We start from the raw sequence: 20,294 nt of genomic DNA, 5'->3' as shown, positions 1-20,294 counted from the left end.
GCCTTTCGAAAGGAGTTTTCTAAAAGTTTGTGTTTTACACAGTCGTACCGTGTGTATTTGTTGTACCAGAGGGGCTTTGCCCCAGCCCTGCTGTCTGTGCAAGCAGCTCTGTTCTTACACACTGTGTCAGGCGAGGAGAATGAGGTGAGTATGTAGTATGAGTCACAGCACCACATGAGCAGACTGTACCTGCTATTTTCCTTTGGATTTGGGACTGGGGTTTTGGTTGGGATGGACACACGCTGCCTTTGGGAGAAAAAACAAGGGGAGCTTCAAGAGGTCTTTTTGATTGCTGACTTTTTGGTGGTTGTACTTTTAGGACCAATTTGTAGTGACATGGAAATACATTCCCATAGAAATCATCAGTTCTGTTCTGATGCTGCATCAGCAGCAGGGATCCTTCAGTGTTCAGGTATTCAAAGACAGATTTCTTCCTCCATTGTCACCTTTCTTCATTCAATGCTACTCAGTCAAGCAGCTTTTTCAGACTCAAAGTTCCCCCAAAAGGACACAGTCCTTTTGGAAGCCAGGAAGTAACTTCCTAATACAAATTTGCACGCCCCCAGATGCTAGTTTCAAATTAATCATCTGTTCTGGGGACAGCAGAAGGAAATTAATATTCCTGATAAAATGGGTCTAATGAGAGCTGGAGAACCTGTGCTGACTGGTAATTTTATGAGAAGCCTGAAGGAGGTTTTTGCCTGGAAAAAAAGGGGGGATATAGATGCTTAGTGTCTGCAAAAAAATTCCTCCCACTTCTTTGATATTGAGGAATCTTGATAAAGCAGATGATTGGCCAATCCATTTTGATTTTGGCCTCCTCAAGTTTAGGATGGAACAAGGAATGACCCTTGTTTTCATTTCTCAGTCACAGAAGAGAGGTGATGGCCTGATTTGAGTTCCACACCACAGCTCCAGATCTCAGTTAGCATCCTTCTCTGCTGCCGGGAGGACAGAACAAGGAGGAAGAACTTCTGTCTTTCTAGGATACGAATGGAATGGACATTATAGGATCTTCCTCACTGAAGGTCCCTCAACAGAAAAGGCAGCTGGAGCAGCTCTACAATCGGCTGTTGCAGTAGGTCCTATCTAAACTGCTGTCCTTCAGCCCTCCTTGTGGCTTTTTTTGGTGCTGTGCTGTGCTCCTTTGATCCCTTGTTTTACACCCATCGTCAGGCTTTATTGTCCTGTTTTAGCCGCCCAGTTACAACCACTACCCCCCAGCCCACACCTCTCCCTTGGGCCTTGCTCTCCCCCTTCCTCTCACCACCTTTCCTTTCCCACTTCTCCCATTCACCTTTTTTTGCAGCCTTGCCTTGTGGCAGAACCTGCCCCAGCATACATACAGCTGGACAAAGAAACCCAGCCCCACATGAACCGATTTTCCCTAAAAATACATCAACCCTTTTCCCAAACCTCTTAACGAGCCACACCCCTAGCCCTCTCCCTCCCTCCCTCCCTGGCCAGAAGCACAATGCTCCCGTGCTCCCCGCTGCCCCCTTTCTCCTGCCTGTCCCCCCCGCACAGGCTGCTCCAGCTACAAGCCGTCTCTTCAATAGGAGGCGGCTTATTTTTGGTGCGGCAGGAGCTTCATCCTGGCCTAGTTCACGCCGCGCACATTCCCTTCCCTCTCTCCCTCGCAGGGTTTGTTGCTGCAGCCTACCCACAGGCGCTCTGCTCCCCTTCTGCTGCAGCTTCAAAGCGCTCCAGATTTTTTGATTTGCCTCCCCTCCTGCTCCAAGACTCTGAGTGATACAGAGAACCTCCCACAGCTAGAAACTAACTGTGATTTTTAGCGATGATGTTTGCTCTGACTATTTAAAGCACACTTAAGTAAGACACATAATAAGTAGGTTTGAGGGAAGCGGTAGCAATCCACCCACTACGTTCCTTTCAGCTAACCCTTTAATTAAGTATTAAAGATACGGTTCTCAGGAAGATTTAAAATAACCCACTGACAGAAAGAAGAGGCAGGTTAAAAAACAGCAGAGAAAGAAATACCCCACCCCCACCCCAAACACTTCTCACACCTTCACACTGCTTTCAACATAACTTTACTGTGCTGGTGAGGGAAGAGCTTTTCCAAGAGGAAATAACAAACCTTCTGCCTTCCAGTGCTAGATCCCCCTGTATGTTCTCAGGGAGTCCCACTAGGAACTGCAAATCATTTGATGCCAAACTAAACATACCAGTTTCTTCTTTCATAAAGGATAGCAAGAAAATGTTTAGAAAACTGAGTAAATAAATGACTTGGAATGTTATTCCCCACTCAAAAGATACATTCTGCTGCAGGAGGCACAGAACTGATACACAGTTTGAGGGGAAAAGTGTATATATGCACTGATCACAGCATCTTCTCCAAGGACAGAGCAGGGTGAGATAAATCACAGCGAGACCTGAGCAGATCTCTGGTACGAGGCACCGTCACTTCTAACTGAGGTAAGGCACAGCAGGTGGGTACAAGTGGTTAGAGGAGAGTGGTTAGAGTGGGTACCACAGGTGGTTAGAGGAGGGACAGAACAGGCAGCGGGTGGGGATGAGGAGAAGCACGAAGAAGCCAGCCGCGTCCGCAAAACCGAGGGGCTCTGACCTGTGCAACCATTCTGGTGAAGGCTTTGATTATTTTTCCTCTCTCTCTGGCTGCAAACAGCTACAACCCCAAAGCATTTATAAACCCACCAGTGTTTATGCCCAAGTATCTGCCATGCTGCTTCTCTGCCTGTGGTCAGACTCCTTTGCCCTTCACAACTCTTTGTACTTCTTCACCATGTGTAGCTTTAAATCAAACCCCAAACCCCACTGTACAGCGTCCAGAGTTGCTGCAATACAAACATAAAGAGGTCAAACATTTTGATCCAGTCTTGTGTAGATCATAGAATGGAAAGTGTTTTCAAACACAGACCCTCTGCCCCCCTCCAAATTACGTCCTACAATTGATACTGTTCTGCTTCTGACTCGAATGTCATCACAGCAGACATAGCTACGAAGGGCCTAGAATTTCACACTAGAAATGACAGCCTGCCACTCTGAATACAAAGGTTGGCCAAAATGATTGAATTCCCGAGGCAACAGAAACGATACTGGTGATTTTATTCAGCACGTGTCCAATACCATTTTCCATTCGGAATCCACATTGTTTAATGCTTTTCTTATATGATTCTAAACATTACCTTCAGCTTTTATGGAGTCCCTTAAAAAGTTGTTGTGTTTGTTTGGGGTTTTTTTTTTGTTTTCCAAATTGTTTACCAGAAAAACTTAAATCTTAATGATTAAATAATAGGACATTTATATACATCGGTGGGTTTTCTCAGATACTGGGCTCTAAGTACATACAATGTCTATTGAGTGAAAATAAAAAAGAAAATTCCAGTCATGCAAATCCATCTTACAAACCATGTTCCATTTGCCTTGAAAATTTTCACTCTGTTACTGGCATATCCTTTTAAAATTAAGCAGATTTTTTTTTAAGGTTGCTTTGTCCGTTTCCATTCATTTGTTTTGCTGTTTTGAAGAACTGACAGGCCACATGCTACTGCAGAAGGTACCGGCAGGATAAGAATGGTTCTGCTACCACCAACCACTGCAAGCCCTGGCGTGGATGTGTTCAAAAAAACCACCTAACCTTCAGCTAACCGCACTGGTTTATTTCTGCACAGCACATCACAATATCAGCATAGATAGCACATTGTAACCGGTTGGGTGATTCCACTTTTCAACACTAGGACCTTTCAGCGTTTTAATTCTGGTTTCATTTATGAATTAAAGGTCATATATAGAGCACAAATGAGGTCTAAATTTAGTCACAGCAGACCACAGTTCCACATAAAGACAAATCTTCAAGTTATGTTGACCTGCTAGGAGACAAAGATAAACAGCACAGCAAACATGTACCTGCAATGCACTGCTTCCCTATTAAATATTAACTGTTTCATTTACATTTAAATGAACTGAGCAGCAATGGATAGACTTTCCAGTACTGCTGTTTGGTGCTGCTGTCATGGAAAGAAGCTGAAGACAATGTGGGCTGTATGGGGGCAAATGACGCAATCTCAGCATCCGCTCAAGTGACTTCAATGATGGCCATTCTCCAGTCTTGAAATATAATCCTACACAGCTTTTTTTTTCTCTTTCTCTCTCTCTCTCTCTCTCTCTCTCCCCCTCTGTAAACACATCTGTTCATAAATAACTTAGATGTCTCCTTGACATTCATGGTATGTAACTGAAGCTGAAGTAGAAAAGGATGGGCGGCGTACAGCACTGAGGAGATGTCACAGTACTTTTGTTCAGCAATTTTGTCAAGTGCAGGTTGCTAACATCAGCCATCAGAGACGGGCGGGGTGACCCACCCATATTTTTCATGGGTCTTCACCAAACTCTTAAACGTTGCTTCAGCTTCCTTCCGACTGAACGACTTTTTTGATTTGCCAGCTTTTCTGCAGATACGGCCCTGCACCAAACAAGAGAAGAAAACCTTCATTAACCACGGGAACAGGCAGCTGGAAACCACAGCCCCACTTTCCAACGCGTCAGGCCGGCCACGAGGCATTCCCTTCTGCACCCCAGAAACCCCAGTTCCCAAACCGGAGCGGGCAAACGCGTTATTAGGGACGATGAAAAACAGTATCTGGCAAAGTTAAAAAATATTAAAATAAAATAAAATTTAAAAAAAAAGAACAAGACATCTGTCAGGCTGTTTCTCCCCAGCGAGCCGCCACGCTGGCGCGCTGCCCGGCGTGCCGCAGCCAGTGCCGCACGGCTCGCCGCCCTCTCCGCTGCGTGGGGACCCCCGCGAACCGACAAAGGGAGCTCCAGCACACAGCCTTTGGCATGCAGACCCTCGTGCCCACCCCGCAGGGTCAGGGGTGCAGCCCTAAGCAGACGGACTGCAAGGAGCACACCTTGGAGAGGGCACCTTGGCATGGGGTTCCCACAGGCTCCTGGGGACTGGTGGGTTTTGTGAGCGTCTCCCCACAGCCCTTTTCAGCCACAGGAGAGGAAGGGGTTCCCCAGCACCCCCAAGCCCTTCATGGTCCCCCAGGGCAGGTGGCTGTGTATGGAGAAGGTGTCAGGCAGCAGAGGCTGTTGCAACCTGTGCTAAAGTACCAGCTCGGGGCTGGAGAGGCAGAAAGAGGTTTCAAACTGATTTTCATGCCACGCGTGTACTACAGTCTGAGGTGTGAGTCTCAGGGAGCCGATGACTATGGAGAACGTTTCTGCCTGCTGCGTCTCAGGGTTGCCTGTATCTCACCCCCCACGCCCTGCCTGTGAGAAACTAATAGCTCTGGCATTTCTTAAAGGTGGGAGCACCACAAACCAACTTGCTTCCAGCCTACATTAAACAAAAATAACCTGATTTATTACGCTTCCATGACAAGTTTGATAACAAATTAAAATATACACATTTAAACATACAGCACCTTTATTACCTTGAAATTTAATATTACATCTAGAGGCATGGCACCATATAATATCAAATCCTTGTTTGGCAAGAGAGGTGTTTACTGAATTGTTAATAGCTTACCTTATTTTTCACACTGATCCATATCAATTACCAACTAACAGAGACAGGAGAAAGGAATATAGCTACAGATTTATTCTGGCAATAATACTCTTTAAAGTATTTATGCCTATTGGATTTGTCACAAAATAGAAGTTTATTAAAGTCCCAAGTCTAATCACATTAATAACTGTTTGATAGACTGCACTAAAAGCCCTTTTTAGATTAAATGCTGTTTGATGAGCAGATACCACATCACATTGTTACAATTATCAAGAACCAAGTTAGTATGTTCTCATTGTTTCCCGTTCTTTTGCTCAAAATGATGCATCAGGCTGCATCCTTTACCTCCTGTGTTTTATTGGAATTTAATCTGGAAATAGTTGTTCGGAATTGCATGTAACAAATAATACTGAGAAAAAAATCAGGTGTATCAAGGGGGAAAAAAATGGAAGAAAAAACCCACACAAGCCCCCAAACTCTGTCCTTAGAGATTCAAAGTTATTTTTACAGACTAGAACTCTGCAGTGTGGGCAAATCATTTTGTTCTAGAAAGCTGTCACGACATTGCAGAGACACACTTTTGTGTTCAGCGTCGCTCTTATTATAACAAAACTGTGGACACATGAGATAAAAAAGCCATTGCCTGCTTGAGTTTTAATAAGTCATTTCTCTGTGCAGCTTGACTTCTCTTGCAGAGCCAACCTTAACTAAAGATTAGGAACGGGCTCTAATTCCCACCTCGATTTATTCACAGCCAATTTATACCCATTTGGTTTTCGCAAAAATAGCTATTTTACCTTTCAATGCTTTTCCTTCCCTTTCTCCCCAGTTGCCATTTACAGACTAGCAACATACTTCATCTTTAAATACCCCTTGGTGGACTAAACAGCAAGACACCTTCCCCATCCCCATCCAAATTTGGTAATGAGTATCTCCCAAATAAGGATGATCTGAAGGGTACTCCATTTATTAACCCTGCTAATAAATTTTGTTAGAAAATGTTTCTTTTTAGCTTTGACAAAAGAAATAATTATATACAACCGAGCAACATTTAAACAAAACTTACTGACCAATTATCTTACATACCCTGCAGGAGCATTTTTCTTGTTACAAAACATGTTTTGTATTTTCTTCCTGATCTGAGCTCCTGTTGGAAGCATACTTTGAGAAACACAGGAAAAGATAAAGCACTGGAAATGCTGTCCTCAAAATCTCACGCATTAAATACTTTGGAAAGTAAATAAGAATTTACTCTGCCCCTCCATCAGGAGTCCATTTGTCACCTCTTGCCTTATAAACATGACTTTTTTTTTATCATTTAAGGCTTTGATACCTTTCTGAATTGCATGCATGGCATTTTGACAGCATGATCTATGCCTTCCCCAGTTTTATCAATGTATCAAGTATGAACACCAATCCCTACCTAGAGGCAGGATCTCTGCATTGAGCACAGCTATTGCTCATGTTCCATGTCAGCTACTTACTGCTTCCAAACAAGGGAAGTAAGAATTCTTTGCTGCTGCAGTAATGCAGTGAGTATCACCACATCTTCTAAAATGTCACTGGAGCTATAGGAGATGAAATGCGCATCGTTCCTCGAGCTTATTCTCCTACTTCTTTGCTATTAATGTAAAGGATCATTAAAGACACTTCTAAAACATACTCAGGTATCCTCAAGGTTGTATGCAAATCGCATCACCAAACCCCAGCACACACTACCCCACTGTAGCCCATGAGTTTCATGTATTTATACAGAGACTACGGGTGGTGTGGTCAGCACGATCTCTTATTAACCAATATCCTGCCAGGTGTTTATAATTCGGATAAAATTTAACCTTGAGGACCGACAGTTTCCCTTTTCGGTGCCTCACGTACACCAGAGGTAAGAAGAAAGAAGGGTGGAATTTCATTCAACACAGTTGACTGTCCTAATGATTTTTAGCTTTTTGCCATTCCCACAAAACTCTGCCAAGTTTAACTAAAAAAAAAAAAAACCCAAACCAAGCAACCCATCATTTTGCACACAACTATAAAAGAAAGACCCAAACTTTGAACAGGCACCGTTACCAGCTCTGACTAGAGTTTATTTTCAGACAGCTACTTAGACATGCAGTGATTTTAACTCAAGTCAGGAGACTGTGAGCTGTTGCATTCTGTAAATGAGATAAATGTGGCAGGTACAGCGTGCAAACACAGCGCTGGCCGTAGCTCAACTGCACACAAACTGCATTCAGACCAGTCTCTAAACCACACCCCTCGCTCCTGCTGTGGTAAGGAATACAGATCCTTTGCAGTGTCCTGCACCAGATCAAGGAAAGGTACCTAACCGGCATCTGAATGAGATCAAAACCTCCCACAGAAGATTAAAACGAACAGAGAAAACCCAAGAAAGCCTTTAATAAAAATATTAATGTCAACTTTAGCTCTGAGAAGTCACACCAGGAGGTTACTTAAAATACTTCCAATACTTGCAGACACTCAGAGAGCGCTTTTCGTAAAGGGGCAGCCGAAAACCTAATTAAAATTAAAAGTTGCAGAGAACATTTCAGATTTTGCCATCTGCTGTGACTTCGTGTACTTACCAAGATGTAATTTTAACAAGCTAGAAACATATGAAAGGTGAAAGTAGTGCCACAGCATCCAACTGGCTTACAGAGCCAGGCTGAAACGCAAGGGGACACGCTCAGATGCCTGCCTCACTCGCGCTCCGACCGCGCCTCGACTGCGCGGCACCACGCGCAACTGCACGTCGCTCACCTACTCTTTGCCCAAAGTATCGAGTTTGAACAAGCTGCTGCTAAGGGTCTGTAACCCTGATAACGGCTGAGAGAAAGTCCTCCTGGAGCAGAGTGTGCCACAGGGAGCCTCCTCGGGACCCTGGCCGTGCCTAAGGAACACTCCCCTCCTGCCCCGTTCAGCAGAGACAGATCTCACACGGGGTGTGGCACACAGGCCAGCGTGGGCAAACCTGGAAGCTTTTCTATTCCTCAATGACGCCACAGTAGACTCCCACCATGTTTCTCCACAAGCATAAAGACATCAGCATGTGAGAAGACTGTGTGATGCTGAAGCTCAACCTCAGAAATACTCAGCAGCTAGTAGCTCTCTGAAGTCCCTCAGTTTCGTTACCAGCAACGTGACTTGTCTTTTCTGCCCCAACACCACCACATCACAAGGTGGTCCAAAGACAGAGTTAAGTCCTATGCAGAGATAGCAAATATGAAGCCTGAAGCTCTTCAGCCCTGCAATCCCACTACAACTGTGGATCTGCCCACATCTGGCCCATGTGTCATGGAAAAACAGTCCCCACATTTCTTCTGGTATTTCCAAACGCAGATGGCCTCAAGGGGGTTTCTTTGGCAGCGATTACAGGACTCCTCTCTCTCATCAAACCAACTACAGCAGCTCCCATACCCAAACCCAACGGTTTTGAGATAGCACACTGCATCATGTGTGCCTACGTGCTGCATCACTTCTGGTACCACCTGGAAAGACAGGACTATGTAACGGTGGCTTGGGCTTTCATGGGCTCACAGAATCCTACAGGATGTCTACAGCAGGCTCTAGTTACCCACTTCCAGAGAACCGTCTGGAGATGGAAAACAAGCAAAGGTTTAGCGAGGCACACAAGAGACGGTAGGAAGTCACCATGCCACACACTGCATCTGTGGTGCTCCCTCTGAGGACAGGGAGGAGACCCATGAGGATATGCCCATTTTCCACATCTGTTGTCCCAGGCTTTTCCAGTGATGATGCAGAACTTGTGGATTTTTCTATGCGCTGGAGGACACTATGAGTCTCCAGGACGTAACATATTCCATGTATGTGCCAGTGACTAAAGGCTTTGGGCCTCACCTGTTCACACTGCCACACTATGCAAAGATACAATCTTTTCTGGTAAGTGACAGAGGAATACAATGCTTAAGCCTGAACTGGTCTTATTCTACAGTATTTAAACAAGTTTTCAGAGAAAGATATTTCCACTGGCTTTACAGGAGCATTCAAAAGTAGAGCAATGAAGTGAGGTACTGCCATGCAGTGACTGCAACGTGTCACATCACTGCTAGAGTGCAATGTAGTCAGTCTCTCCTCACAATTACATGGTTTGGGGTTTTTTCCTTTATATACCGATGTGGCACAGTTAATCACGTCTCAAAACCTGCACTCACTTTATACTACACTACATATAATTATTAGCTATAGCTGAAGTACAGCAGTACTGAAAATGATGCAGACAAATACCGTTGATGTTGCAGCAAAAGTGAAACAAAATCCGGGGTGTTTTCCTGCAAACGTGCAGTTTCTGAAGCAGCATTTTCCCACCTTTTTTGGTCTCCTTTTTAAGAATAATCCATGCAAACAACTGAAAACTCAGCAAGCTCCGGTTTTAAAGCATCCTATAAATTGTTCCTTCTGGGAACGTGGCTGTTCTTTGTCCAGGAGAAAGAAAGCTGAGTTCCAGCTGAGTAATTAATGCTCACTTGCCCGCGTGCCGCCTGGTGCAAGTAGCTCTTAATCGATAGGAACACTTACAGCCCTGATCCCTGTTCAACAGCTGCAGAGCACCGTGCTGCTCTCCCCCACCTTTCCCTAAAGACAGCACAGCCTCAGCAGCAGACTTCAGTACAGATGAGGGTTGAGAACCTCCCTTCCTGCATTTCACAGGTGGGACAAACTGCATTGGCAAAAGAAAACGCTGACAGCTGACCACACTCTTGGAAGGCGCCTCTAGCACCTCCAGGGGTGAAGGGGCCATCTCACAGCATCATCAGCTTCCATCAAAAGAGATGGTCCCTGTTCTCCTGATGTCAAATGGATGCTTGATGACAAATGGTCCTTTTCTCAGCCAAACTCCCCGGACCACCCCTCTGTGGAATCAGGCATCAGCAGAGCTACTAAGGACAAGTCCAGATGGAAAGGCTCCTAGCCCCCTCTTCGCATCAGCCCACAGGTCCTCCACATCAGGAACCTGAAGTCACCCAAGCCATGGGTGTAAACCCAACCAAAGCAAAGGAAACCATCCCTTACAACAGGTCCTAAAGTTGAAGGAGCTACAGACCAGACAACACATTTCCCAAAGTTTCACCATACTTAAAAAAACCACCCCAAAACCAAGAAGAAAAAGCATACTATCTCGGGTAGTTAAGAGTTAAGTAGTTAAGAGTTAACTACTTGAGTTAAGACCAAATTTGGTGAGATTAGAGTCACAAGCCAATGCTGCGCCTTTTCCCCTGCTCTTTATGCAAATATGTCAGTCTCTTCACTATGTTTCCTACTGATGCACACAGACATTTACTCATAGAGGCCCCAGTTCTGAGTGCTTTCGGTATGTATCCTCAAATAACCTTTGGAAAGAAGGTATCTGTACTTTACCGGCAGGAAAGAGGAACATAGTGAAGTTTTATGACTTGCCCATGACCGCACCAGCGGTCAGTGGCAAAACCTGGAAGCTAAACTCAGATCACCTCTCCTCAGCTTAAGTGCTCTGAGAAACATCCTGCTCCCCCGCCAAGTAATTACAGAACACTTCAATGTTTTATTAGGAATAATATTGTCAAAGTTATAGAAAATTTGACATTTACAGAAATTAACAATTTTTTTAAAAAGCAGTAACATCAAATTCCTCTGCTTTGTGATGTTTTAGGGTTTCTTCGGGACATACATGATGGAAACAAGCCCTGTACAGCAGCTGAAGGTTTGTTACAGTTTGTAACCCAAAGTAACAAACAGGAGACATTATCAAGTCATTCTGCAGCTCCTAAAGCCTGGCTATGAGAAGCATCTGAGCTCCAGGCCATTTCAGAACGCAGGCTGCTCACTGCCTCTTCCTCGGGTTTATTTTGTGCTCGTCTTCGGGATTGTGACCGACAGGTAACTCTACCAAGGACTGACCACAGAAGTCACGGGGGTTCTGGAGAGCCCAGGCAGAAGAGGATTTAATGAATCAATTTTATTGACACCCACAAAATCAGGAAGCAGGTAAGAAGGCATTTCCCAAGGACAAACTCCGCACGTGCGCGAGGCAGGCACCTCCCTGCCCCACAAGGCTGAGGACACACACGCTCCTCGGTCCGTTTTCTGACTGAAAGGGGGCAAATCAGACCCGGCACCTTGATGCTGCTTCAGAGAGGAATCACCTGAATGTTTTAAGCCCGCTAATCTGTTTCATGCAGAACAACAAGTACTGCAAATTCATTTTCAACAAAGCACACCTATTTTGGGGTTTTTTTTAATGCTTTTCCAAGCACCAGCTTGGGTTGTTTCACTGTCAGCTGGGTTAGGTAACAGTGCCATCACCTTCCCACAGGACTCACCCTGAAACTTCCAGGATCCACCCAGTTGCCCCCGTTTCCAGACGGAGTTTAAAAGACCAGTGCTGTGGAGTGCTCAGCACCCTCCAGAAACGACTCTGTGGAGCAGGACTAAAGCCCCAAGCCACACACTCTCAGAAAACAGGATATTCAACAGAAAACCGGTATTCTATTTACCAGCGAGACGAGTGGATCCTGCGTACATGGAATTTAACATATATTCCGAGCCTTTCAGACAGCATAATCGCCGCAGCCCCTGAAGTTCTCCCTGTTTAACCACGGAGTAATTGCACCTGGCAATCCTTCCATCTTCCCGTCTCCCTTCGTGCCTGATGTCAGCGTTACCTTTTCTGACAGCTACAGGAGAAATAATTTGTAAACTGGCAACTGCGTGTGAATGACTGAATACGCCAAGGAAAAGGGGAGATCTTCCCTGTCTCTCATCAGCCCGAAGGAGCTTAGACAGGGAAAAGAAACGCAGCCAATATTACATTACTGAACCAGCGTCCCACGTTGGGAAAGCAGATGCCCACTCGAGGGATGTGCCTCGGATCACGCCTGGCAGCAAAGACTCCCGCAACACTGAGGACCAGAATCGCTGTGGAGTTACAAATCTTGGGTCTGGAAGTCTCTGGTCATGCGTGGAAATCCTTGACCATTGTGGAGACCTAGGAAATCTGCATATTCTCAAGACTAGCCTGTATAAGGAAGAGTAAATCTTCCTCACAATAGAAAGCGGGTAATTCAGGCTGCTCCTCCTTCTCTTTCTGCATCTGAGAAAAAAAAGTACAATTCTTCAATAAAGCATCTGACAGAACACCCGAATGCTACACCCCTTCTCTGGATCGGAACACTTCCACTGAAAAAAAATGAGGACCTCTTTTATAATTCAGGGAAGAATCTCGCTCTTTTGAGCAAATTCCATTTTCTTATGATCCAAAGAAGCACATCATTTAAATTCTTATTTAGGAGATGAGCCAAATATTGCCAGGAAGAATTAGTTCTACCTGCCATAAAAGCATGCTTTAAACTAAGTGGTTTGTTTCAGTGTGGCAATTTGACTAGCTTGATGACTATTTTAACACTAAGGATGATAGCTGAAAGTATTTTAACAGTTTCCTTTTTATGCTTTGAAGGGGTAAAATGGAGATTACGTTCCCCCTGCTTTTTAAAAGAATTAAAACAGCCTCCTACTTCAGTGAGTTGGGATCCCTGTGTCTTCATTCCTCTCAAGTAGAATATATTTGCATAACAATAGCGGATAGTCAGAACAGCAATATATCAGAGTACACTTGAACAATGTTTTTTTCCAGCCCATTCATCAATCCCAGCACCTCAACACAGCAAATATATCTATGCTCCCACTTAAACTTCGCCTTGAAAATCCTAGATTTCACCATTGCAATGAAAAGAGAAATCCTAGAAGGCAGATACATCTGATTTTCCTCTGTAAACAACACTCTTTGTTACCTCTTCGGCCCAGCTTTTAATACCTTTTCATGGGGAACCAGCCCCATAATACATTTTCGCATAGGAGTCAATGTGTTTTTCAACCGTGGACCTAAAGCAACATTTCTTCCCTTGATGATAACTGACATCATTTGCTCAGGCAACTAATCAAAGGCAAAAAGCAAGCTTTTTCTTTTTTTCTTTATTTTTTTTTAAAGCCCTAATATGATACAATGGCTCCAAATAATTCAGACACCGCTGTGTTCTCTACACAGTTCTGCAGCCTTTGAGATTAGCTGATTTATTCATGGTTACAGTCCTGCAACCCAGCATCTGGAGTATGAAAATCCAGGGATTTGCAATTAATTTCTGCTGAATGTATTTGAAAGACCTGGAGTCTGCTGACCTCCTGGACACCATGCAAGTCCCATCTGCTATCTGCTCACTCGTACTTTTGTTTGAAAGGATGAAGAGGGAGTCATTTAGACTATGATTAACTGCTACCTTCTGTATCTGTTTTTCATTTAAAAAGCCTACTTCTCCTGTTTCAATCTGGCAGAAGTCAGCTGGGATACTCTTTATTTTTTTTTTTAAATGGAAAGACACATCACTTCAATGGTCATGCAAGGCACCTACCTCCTGAAGCAAACTAATGGGATACCAGTGAGGTATTTATAGTATTAGGAGAGATGGAAGCACTGCATAGCAACAACTTTTATTTGGATTCAGGAAATTTTCCTATAGAAAATGAAATCTTAATTAAAAATAAAATTTTATTTTTTAATAAAAAGGCCACCACAGTAAGAATATTTGAAACTAGGGGTTCCCCATTCCTATTTTAGTATGCCCTTACAAAATTTTTTATGCTCCTTCTATTCACTGGAAGAATAAGGGAGTATTTTCCTCGAAACAAAGAACTCTTCCACGACATAATCTGCAGAGTTGACAGTTACCTGAGAGCTGCCTTTTGCTGGCAGTCCTGTCCCCATCCTCCACAGACAGAAAACAAGGGACGCTCAAAAAGGAGGACAAGGCTGCTACTAGTCAACACTACCACAAACCTAAGCCCAAAGTCCTCAAGGCAACAAGTACAGCTATGTTATTCATTCTCAAAAATAAATAATTCCTGATGCATTATTTGGACATCAGCAGACATAGCCTTGTCTTCTCTTAGACTTCCTCCAAACCAGCATGAAATCATCACTCTTCAGTGAGAAAAAAACTGCATCTAGTAGAGGACACAAAGTCCTCTTCCACTTTTGGACAGAAAAAGTGGTCCCCTTTTCATGTGGGACCGTAACATCTACCATGTTTTCAAAGGAGAGCCACAATGAACCTCCTGCTGACTCATCACTCTCCTACAACCCGCACTGTTCTCCCTTCCTTCCATCAGTTATTAATATTATCGTGACAACGGCACTGTCATCAGGAAGCAGAGAGCAACAGACACATTTTTCAATCGCTCTCTTAAATTATCATTAAACTCTTTTAAAGGGTGCTGCTAAGGAGGGGTAAAGCTCAACCAGCCACTATCACAGCCTGGATAGAGACAGACAGATATGAGAGGCTCTGCCTAGGCAGGCATGTCAAACAGTTGCCTCCAGGACAACAACCAACTGGTATTTAAATGCTTTTTTTTTAGCATCGTCCCACCTCCTTGGCTGACACCCCAGCTCCAGCCACAGCAGCTCTCAGCTTCCAGTTCACAGGTTGGGCAGGGCCAAGCTTCCAGCCCTGATGATGGGAGCCAGTGAGCAGCTAACTATGCAGGAAGCGAGTACAAAGTCATCCCCTTCACACCAAGGCTACAGTTGAGTTAAGGACAACAGCAAGGTTTCTTTAAAATAAGGTTCTGGATCCCAGACAGATAAAGAGACTTAGGCCTTTGATGTACTGAGAATTCCCCTCAAGATACTGACTGGAGCTGTGTGAATAATTGATTTTTCTCAGCTGAAGAGCTGAAGCATCCAACCAAACAAACCCCAACTTGTTTGTTAATTAATTTTTTTCCCCCATGAAAATTGGCTAAAAAAAAAAAAAAGAAAAAAGAATCAGCACAATTTGGGACTGTTGAATTATTTCATTCAAACAGAAATTTTCTCTCTTCCATTTTAAACATTTTTTTTTTCCAGAAGAAAAAAAAATCTAAAAATGCTACACAAGATTCGTGATAGGAAGCAGCAGTATGCATCCCATAAAGTAGGACATCCCTCAAGCAAGGTCACCTGAGGTGTTTCGTTCCTGCTTGGTGAAATCAGGAGAAACAGCTTTAAAACTGTTTTAAAATCCAGCCCTTGGGAGACACGCTTAGGTTTGGGGACCTGGACCCAGATATCCCTGCATACAAGGGCAGTGTTGAAAAGTGGTGGAGATGTGCTACCTTGTAATTTCTGCGTGGCACGTTAAAGTCTCCTCACTGACGTAACTCCTGAGTCACATGTGCCACCTGTGAGACGTCAGCATGATTTCTCTCAATTTTTCTTTCACCCTGCTAAAAAGGTCTGTGAATCCATAAAAAAAAAACCCAAAATCTGAATTCGTCAAGAACCTTGACTGCCCAAAAATGCGTTTTTGGTGTTAGTTTTGTCATCTTTCTCATCACTTCATCAAAAAAGAAAAGAGAAGGCTCTATATGCTCATAGGTTACCATTAGCTCCGACAAAACAGCACACCACGGAGCGCTGCAGTTCTCTTCCACGAGCCAGCAGAGAACAGCAGCGTTACAGTTCGCACGGCAAAACGGGACCGATGAGAAACGTTGAATGAAGTCAGTCACCTCGGCTTTATCACTCGAATTACCAACAGGAGGAAGGCAGCTCAGTCCTGCCTACTCACGCCAGCGCCCGCGACGGCGAGGCGTGCTTTCGGATGCGTCACGGGCTCCAGTATTCAGGCCTGCACGCTAAATCATGGCGCGGCGAACCAGTGAAGTGACACTTCTCTGGAAGGCCCCATTTTTACCCACCGGTGCTGGCGGCATCCCACCTCCCGCTAGGCCTCATGGCTGCCGCCATTTGCTATCGCGGGGTTGTTGCGAGCCAGTGGAGAACAGACCTTGCCCTTCCAGCCTTTCTGTTTAATAGCAAGCACGATGAGCGTTTCACACTACAGCAGGGTGCAGGCTGCTTATAGGAATTAATCGATTAACCTGGCGCAGGCCATGGCTATTTGTTGAGGACGGCTCCCTGCAGGCACCGAGCTGACCCACAGCATGGCAAGAGTTACCCAAAACCCAACCCCACAGCTCAGGGAAATGCAGCGCTTTGGCTCTCAGTGCTTCTGTGGCTCTAATTTATATTAAAAAAAAAAAAAGAGTCAAAAGTAGATTACCTGTACAATGAAAAATGAAACGGGGATAGGGGAGCGCCTGTCGTATTTTGAGCCCTATTATGCAATGGAGTCGAGATTACATAACGAGGGGAGTGCGATAACAGAAACGTGGATCCCATGACACAGAGCCTGGCTATGATGACAGGCTGCCAACCCATCACAGGCTACACCTCTGTAACCCAGAAATTAAATTTATTGTCAGTATTACCTATCAACATTTCCGCTCCAAAGGCATGTCCCTAGACTTTGAAACAGGCATGTTACAAACCTATTTAACTACTTAGTTTCTGGCAGCAGTTTATTTCAGCCTTTTATTCTGCCCCATGTGCATTCTCTTTTTTTTTATAAATGAACTTCTTAAACTTCTGGAAGAGCATTACTGAAACTCTTGCACTTTAGATGTGTTTATTAATGATGTATACGTAAAAATCCTCAGTTATGAGAAATTATGACTACTTTTGGGAATCTCCTCAGTGATCTAGGGAAGAAAATTATGAGATTATATAGCTTAATATTTATTACTAATAATCTAGTCCTTCGCTAAGCCACTTCATGATCCCAGTAAACCTTAACTTAACCAGTTTACATTCCACATTCAATACTGCAGAAAGATACTGAACTGGTAAAAAGAAATTAGATAGTTTAGCATGGTCCTTCTAAACCCCTGCTTAAAAAAAAAAAAAAAGAGAACTATGATCTCTGTAGAAAGATATGGATTAACAAATAGCAAAATGCCATAAGAGTAGCTACACAACTTGAAGATACCCCAGGCTCCATGTAAATTAAAGCTCTTTTTTTTTTCTGGTAGATCTTTTTTATATATCCCAAGGTGACCTAGGAAACTTGACCTTTCAATTGAAGTGCGGATAAAAATGCTATGTGGGTAAAAAAAGGAGAAGTAGGCCCAAATCAAACAGGTAAAAAGCCACTTACAGAAGAGCCTGTTATATAAAATTAGTTTTCAGTCTTAAGAGAAACCAAGCCTTCTGCTCATGCAAGCAGCTCCACAGAGGCAAACAGGAGGAACCTCATTTTTAAGCAAATGAAAAATATGTTATTATTTACACTTTCCCCCTGTCTTTGCCGAGATACAAATTTAAAAAGTATGCTCAGCATCATTTACTGACAGACGGGGAGCTGCGCGTGTCCCCTGGGTTCAAGGGCGTTCATGAAGTCAACAGGAAAAATCACGCTGCCACAGCCATGTGTATATTGCCCACTATAATAACCATAAGGAAGGACTGGCTGTGAGTTTCACAGGCAATATGAATATGAAATACTTCCCTTCTAAGCAAATTCTGTAGGAGAGAAAGAAAAAGAAAGCATAAACCGCATTGATTCAGTTTGGTGAGATCCTCTGCCAGGGGAACCTGGCACCTCCGGAGAGGGGAGCTGTCAGGGTCCATCCAGCTGCTCTAACTGCAGTACATACCCAAAATTACTTGTTCCTTTCGGTCAGAGAGATTTTAAACTGGCACAACTTTGCCGGCAGCTCAGGGAGCAATTCCTGGTGTGACCCCACACCACACCTCTGCCCTACGCATCAAGCCCTGACCCAGGGAGCACGGGGGTGGCCTCTTCTCTGCCGAGGGATGCCATATGCAGGCCAGCACCAGACAAAGACCCGAGGGCAGCAGCTCGGAGGCTTGTACCTCGTGCCAGAGGCAGTGCTTCACACAGGAGACCAGCAAGCATGGCTGACGACGAGGTGAAGGGCAGGAGGCGGAGGACTTGAATCCCAAACCCCACTGGAGCCTGAAGAGCCGCTTTCACTCTGTGGAAAGGGAGGTGACCCTCGGGGGCAACACGCATGACATCTCAATGCCACACGGAGCGGGCAGAGAGCCAAGCACGGGGACAAAAGCCGCACAGGAGGACACGATGGATGCATTTGCATCTTGCTCCTCCGAGCTGCCCGGTACCTCTGCTGTACCTGCCTGAGAAGCGACCCCAGAGCAAAACACGTGTGTCCCCGTTTCCTTCCCACCAGTGACACCAGGTCCTCCGGGGACACCCCTCACCCAGGCTTGGCCAAGGTCAGCCACAGGCAGGACTTGACCCCTGCTGTGCTTTGGGGTTCCCATCCAAACTGATGTGCCTACACACACACTCCCCCACCACACGCACGCCCACGGGCCCCCTACCTGCCCCTTGACCAAGCTGGCCGCAAACTGCCTCATGACGGCCTCCACGGTGTAGGCGCTGGACCAGCCGCGGGGAGTGAGGAGCTCCATGCAGATGGCTCCGCCGTCGAGGACGTAGCCGTTCTCCAGGCGGGGGCTGAGCACCCTCATGAAGGGCGGCGAGAAGGGGAAGTTGTCGGGGAAGGTGAGGTTGAGCAGGATGTACTCCGTGTTGGTCTCCTTCATGTCCTGCCACAGCACCGAGTCCTTGTCCACCTGGTGCAGCTTCACGTTCCAGTCGAAGAGGCTCTCGTCCACCAGCTCCACCGAAATGAAGCGGTCGCTGAGCCGCGCGATGTCCTGCAGCTCCTTCATCAGCCGCCGGGTCCGCACCTGCGTGCAGTGCTGCTGCCGGCCCGCGGGCGCCAGCGGCCCCGACCCCGACGGCAGCGGCAGCAGCGGCGCCGGCCCCGACCCGGAGCCGGGACCGGGGCCGGGCCGCTGCGCCGCCTCCTTACCGGCGCCGGGTTCCCTGGCCGCTTCCCGCGGCTTCTCCCTGCCGCTGCCCGAGCGCGGCTGCGGGGGCTGCTTGGCGAGCTCCGGCGGCTTCTTGTTCTTGTGGCCCCCGGGGCTGCTCTCGCTGCTGCTGCTGCTGCAGCCGCCGCCGCCACCCCCGGGGGGGCCCTGCGGCTGCGGCTTGTTGCTGCTGTTCTTCTGGTTGCCCCTGCCCCTGAGCGAGGAGCCCTGCTGGCTGCTGCGGTGGTGGTGGTGGTGGTGCTTGGGGTCCTCCGTGTCCCGGTTGTGCAGCCGGATCAGCCCGATTTTCCGCAGCAGAGTGGCCATGTTGTGCGCGGCTCTGCTCTCCCCCCCTCGCCTTTATGGGTTGGTGAGGTTTTATTATTAATTTAAAGCCCGGCTCGGCGGATTTGCTGCTGGCGGGCAGAGGGGACGGCGCTGGGCGGACGGCGAGGCCCCTCTCCCGCCGGTCTGGGCGCACGGGGCGCAGGCGGCGGGGAGAGAAAGGCGGCGGCGGCGGCGCTGCCGCGGGGAGGATGTGCGGCCACCGGCCGCCGATCAAACGCCGCCTCCCCTCGCTAGAGCTGCAGCAGGCAGCATTGCAGCAGTGGGGCTGCTGCCGGGGACATCACGGCCCCGCTGCCACGGCCATGATCCCGCGAAAAAGGCAAGGAAAAGAAGAAAAAGGAAGAAGAAAAAAAAACAAACCCCAAACCACCCGCAAAGGAAAGCCCAAGCCCCCAACCCCCGCACAGCGGGCGAAATCGCCTGCGCTGCGGATGGCTTCTCCCAGGCACCTTCGGCTCGCACCCGGCCGAGCCAATCCCCGGCAGCTCCCCGGCGGGCCGGTCCCCGCGCCGCGCCGGGCGCCTCCCCCCGAGGAGGGGGGCGGGGGGGAAGGCGGAGAGGCCGGCAGCGGCAGCCCCTGCCTCCGCGCTCCCCCGCAGCGGCGGAGCGCGCTCCGGCCCTTTGTTGGTGCCGTCCGCTCCGGCGTGGGGGGGGGAAGGTTGGGGAAGAGGGGTCGCTCGGCGCGCCCCTGCCGCCCGCCTGCCGCCCCGCACACTC

At 46.7% G+C, this 20,294-nt stretch overlaps 1 protein-coding gene across 1 annotated transcript; it reads right to left on the bottom strand.

Annotated features, from left to right (window-relative positions):
- Positions 1-3,073: 3,073 nt before the first annotated feature.
- On the bottom strand, positions 3,074-20,032 carry UBE2QL1 (ubiquitin conjugating enzyme E2 QL1). The gene is made up of 2 exons (XM_084260334.1): positions 18,735-20,032; positions 3,074-4,447 (listed from the first exon to the last, which is right to left on the bottom strand). Exons 1-2 carry the CDS (start codon positions 19,554-19,556, stop codon positions 4,316-4,318), a joined length of 954 nt encoding a protein of 317 aa, XP_084116460.1. The 5' UTR covers positions 19,557-20,032; the 3' UTR covers positions 3,074-4,315.
- Positions 20,033-20,294: the final 262 nt, after the last annotated feature.

The sequence above is a fragment of the Gallinula chloropus genome, assembly GCF_964237585.1.
Source record: "Gallinula chloropus genome assembly, chromosome: 2".
Lineage (NCBI taxonomy): Eukaryota > Metazoa > Chordata > Aves > Gruiformes > Rallidae > Gallinula > Gallinula chloropus.
The sequence above is the reverse complement of the archived record's forward strand: the minus strand, read 5'-3'. Positions and strand labels throughout refer to the sequence as shown.

What these genes read in the sequence shown, in the direction of transcription:
- UBE2QL1 (XM_084260334.1), bottom strand. Translation starts at nt 19,556, where the DNA reads ATGGCCACTCTGCTGCGGAAAATCGGGCTGATCCGGCTGCACAACCGG. An exon ending in CCAGCTTGGTCAAGGGGCAG is followed by an intron (nt 4,448 to 18,734) that starts GTAGGGGGCCCG and finishes TGTTTGGTGCAG; the next exon opens with GGCCGTATCTGCAGAAAAGC.